The 3,699-nt window shown below is 36.5% G+C and overlaps 1 protein-coding gene across 1 annotated transcript; it reads right to left on the reverse strand.

The window, feature by feature from the left end:
• Window positions 1–650: 650 nt before the first annotated feature.
• LOC9322264 (probable E3 ubiquitin-protein ligase ARI2) lies at window positions 651–3,699 on the reverse strand. The gene is made up of 7 exons (XM_021033182.1): window positions 3,302–3,699; window positions 3,185–3,217; window positions 2,711–2,993; window positions 2,158–2,638; window positions 1,509–2,057; window positions 1,239–1,405; window positions 651–1,166 (listed from the first exon to the last, which is right to left on the reverse strand). Exons 1-7 carry the CDS (start codon window positions 3,425–3,427, stop codon window positions 1,009–1,011), a joined length of 1,797 nt encoding a protein of 598 aa, XP_020888841.1. The 5' UTR covers window positions 3,428–3,699; the 3' UTR covers window positions 651–1,008.

A 3,699-nucleotide genomic window follows, 5' to 3' on the forward strand; every position in this document is an offset into this window, starting at 1 on the left:
AAGGGAAATTTTTTATGTTAACATTGTCAATTAAAAAACATTAACTTCTTATTTAATCTATTTATACACAGAGATTTGTTTTTTATTTGATATTTTTCAACCACAAAAATTATTTCCTACAATACAAATCATTAAAATCAAATCCAATACGTATGAATTTTATTATACAAACTTTTGTGCTAAAATCAAAATCGTTAGATTTTATATCTTTATATATATAACCAAAAACATTGAAAAGTTTTTGGTTGTTTATGTGTTATTACTCTAATATTTCTTAATATTTTTGTTACAAAAGTGAAATGTTATAAATAATTCTTCGAACTTTGTTGTTTAAAATGTTGACAACATTTTATATACAACCAAAATTCTACAAAAACAAAACAAAATGATACAAAAAAAATTCTATATTTCCTCGAATGTTCAGCTTTTGAAAAGTTTTTGTCCATAAAATTTTAACAACCAGAAAAAGTGGTTAGCCAATTTTTCAGATTATGGGATGATTGACATAAAAAGTCTCGGGTTAGAGCATACCCTGCAGCATTCCATTGTTTGTCTATCTACCCCGTAGAGGCATGGACATTCTCTTACCAATCAAATAAAAAAATAACTCATACCATCTGAAAAAAATAAAGCATAAGAGATGACATATGTATAAGAAATTCATATCCTTGAATTAGTAACGATCCACCTACGTTGAGTTAACAATTTACACCTTGAGCCACTGAGAGAAGCCTGAGTTCATAGACAGCTTCAAAGCTATTTACATAAGAGTCCAAAAAATGTAATCCACTATAAGTCCATAATTCATTTTTAACACTCCGAAACTGATTAAAATTTTGTAAGAAACGATGAACAGCTTGTTCCCTTTTTCAGAAGTGAAGATTGTTAGGTAAGGTCAGTGAAAAACAAATCAAGCAGAGGGGCTTGGGTTAAGAGCTATACATTTCCGGGTAACACGCTTTATTTGGACTAAAAGGGTGTTATTGGTTGGAGAAGAAGGATAAGTGTTCATTTCCGCTCAATGGCTTCTGCTGGCATGTTTAAATCTAGTAAGGTGGTTTGGCTGTTTCTGTAACTTCCATCTATTCTGGCACGCTTATTGGAAGAGCAACTTGTGTCTTCCGAATTTCCAGATCCCAAAGCTTGATCGAGCCTAGACGTCCATCCTGTATTAAAGAGTTGGTTAGTAAGATTACCGGTAACTCTCCAACAAAATGATGTGAAGTTTAAAGATTTACCGCTTGTACCACAATCCGAAGACTGACATATTTCACCAACAGCTTCCTTTGAGTTCTGAGAACTATAAAAGTCAGATGCTCGTTCTATGCCGTTTGATCTATATGGAGTAATGTTGTGGATGCCAAGTTGCAGAGAACCCAACAAGTCATTCTCAATGCATTCATACCTGAAAAAAAACAAAACTTCTTGACATGTCAGTTTCAACTTTCAATATAGGTTCTTAGCATTCTTTGATGTCTTTTAGATTATTAACTAACTACTAGACTAACATTTTTTTGCAGAGGGTATCAACCGCAACTGACAAATTGATGACTTGAATCCTTATCTGCATGACCTTATCATCAGCAAATTGATCAAAGGGTTCCTCCAAGAACTTAGAAAGTTTCTCAACATTAGCCTCAAGCTGCTGCTGCTGATCCTCAAACAGATTTTGTTTTATTTCTCTTTCCTCAGTGCTCATCTCATCTTTAAACAGTTCATCTCCAAACATGTAAAATGCGAAAGGGTATGAATATGAAATAACTCGTCTTGATCTAAATAACCGATGGAGTCCATTGGTAGCCCAGCTGAAGTCTTTAAGTTGTAACTCCCTCTTTTCTGAAAACGACACCTTTTTACGAATACTATAACTAAGCTCAGCCTCTAGCTTGGAGGAGTCAGTATGTGCTTTGTACCGGTTATGATAATGCATATACCGTTCGAGATCCCTTTTTGCTCTCTCCATTTGTTTCTCTTTATCTTCTTGGAACCGACCACAACTATGACCTGAGATTCTAGACCAAGTGTGGTCCCTTCCAGTAGCTCCACCACACAACCAACTGTAAAAAGTAACAACCAAACAAGAGATTCATCACTACCTGACATATGTTCACCACAATGCATAAAAGAAAAAAGGAGAAACAAGGCTAACATTCTTACCAAAAAGATTGTCGACAAAGACAAGTCACGAGATTGCATCCACCATTCTTTTCAACGGGCTTGTTACATTTGGGACACGGCTTTGTGTGAACAGTTATCCAATTAACTGTCTCGGACTCATCATAGCACTTCTTTCTCCACAGCTCCCACATGACACAAGAGCAAGGGGAGTGAGCTTGAGATGAACAACTGAAACAGAACTGCAAACCACATGAGCATTCAACCTCACAAAGCTCATCATCCTCAACACGTATTGCATTCCCACAATGCGGAGTACTCGGACACCACTTCACCATTTTGTTATCTTCGATATACGACTCAAGAAGAAAACGATCAAACTTCTCAGCTAAATCTGGTTGGCTTTTACTAACTAAAGTCCTGACTACATCTTCATCGCAAATAGCATTACATTTATGAGCCATACATATAATCCTTTTGCTCTGACCTTCATTTATCTTTACAGTAAAATGCCCAGCCCAACCTAAAGCAAGAAAACCATATTAACTAAACAACTTCATTTCAAGATATCATTAACAAAAAGGATGAGACTCACAAGTATTGCAAAAGCTATGGCCACAATCCATCCTTGTCATCTGATAACCCGGTACATCCTCTATACAGATATCACAACTCACAATCGAAGAACGCGAAACAGAAGCATCACAAGGTTGATTTTCAAGAACCTTAAGACCAGCACCAGAAAACAAACTATCCTTCCCTTTCTCAACAAGCACAGCAAACAACTTCTCAACATCCCATCGGTAATGTATAAGAAGAGTCCGAGCATGGTGCTCCTTAACCGATAACAATTCCATCACTCTCCGCAAATCCTCCCTCTACATTGATCAAAATAAAACAGTTTCACTTACTTTAAGCCTTCAAATTGAAACCAAATAAAAACATAGCCGCAGCGATCAATCGCGCGACAGAAAAACGAACAACTTTGCGACTAGCTGCCGCGACTACTTAAAATCGCAGTCGCAGCCGCAGTTGCAATGCGATAATCAAAAGAAGATCATTCACTAACCTGTGCTGCCAAAAGTGATTCCTTCGTAATAACCTACAAAATGAAGATTATTACAGATTTTTCCAAAAATTAACCAAACCAGAGAAAGAAATTCTATACAGATTTATGAGAAAAAACCTTGACAGTATTTGTTCTGGAAGAAAGAGGTTGCAAAAGAGATTGATCATTATCAAGGCCGTTGAGAGATTCCTGATCGGAGGAGTAATAGTAACCGTCTTCCTCGCCGCTTAAATTATCATCCATTGATCAGTTTTTTTGGAGGAGATTAGCAATTTTTGAATTTAATCAGATTGAAATTGCAGACAAATGATCTATAGAACGACGGAGGTGATTAAGTACGAGAGTAACAACGAAGGAAGAGAACGATGACGGAGAACTAGAGATATGAAGGATGTTGATTTATATTTTTCCGGCGAGATCAAAGAGAAGTGTTAAAGGACTGAATCAACCGGAGGAGCAGAGAGAGAGAGAGAGAGAGAGAGAGAGAGAGAGAGAGAGAGACGAATTCATAGAAT

This window comes from Arabidopsis lyrata (genome assembly GCF_000004255.2).
Source record: "Arabidopsis lyrata subsp. lyrata unplaced genomic scaffold ARALYscaffold_3, whole genome shotgun sequence".
Taxonomy (NCBI): Eukaryota; Viridiplantae; Streptophyta; class Magnoliopsida; order Brassicales; family Brassicaceae; genus Arabidopsis; species Arabidopsis lyrata.

What these genes read in the sequence shown, in the direction of transcription:
- LOC9322264 (XM_021033182.1), bottom strand. Translation starts at nt 3,427, where the DNA reads ATGGATGATAATTTAAGCGGCGAGGAAGACGGTTACTATTACTCCTCC. An exon ending in CTTTGTCGACAATCTTTTTG is followed by an intron (nt 2,058 to 2,157) that starts GTAAGAATGTTA and finishes TACTTTTTACAG; the next exon opens with TTGGTTGTGTGGTGGAGCTA. An exon ending in TTCGGATTGTGGTACAAGCG is followed by an intron (nt 1,167 to 1,238) that starts GTAAATCTTTAA and finishes TCTTTAATACAG; the next exon opens with GATGGACGTCTAGGCTCGAT.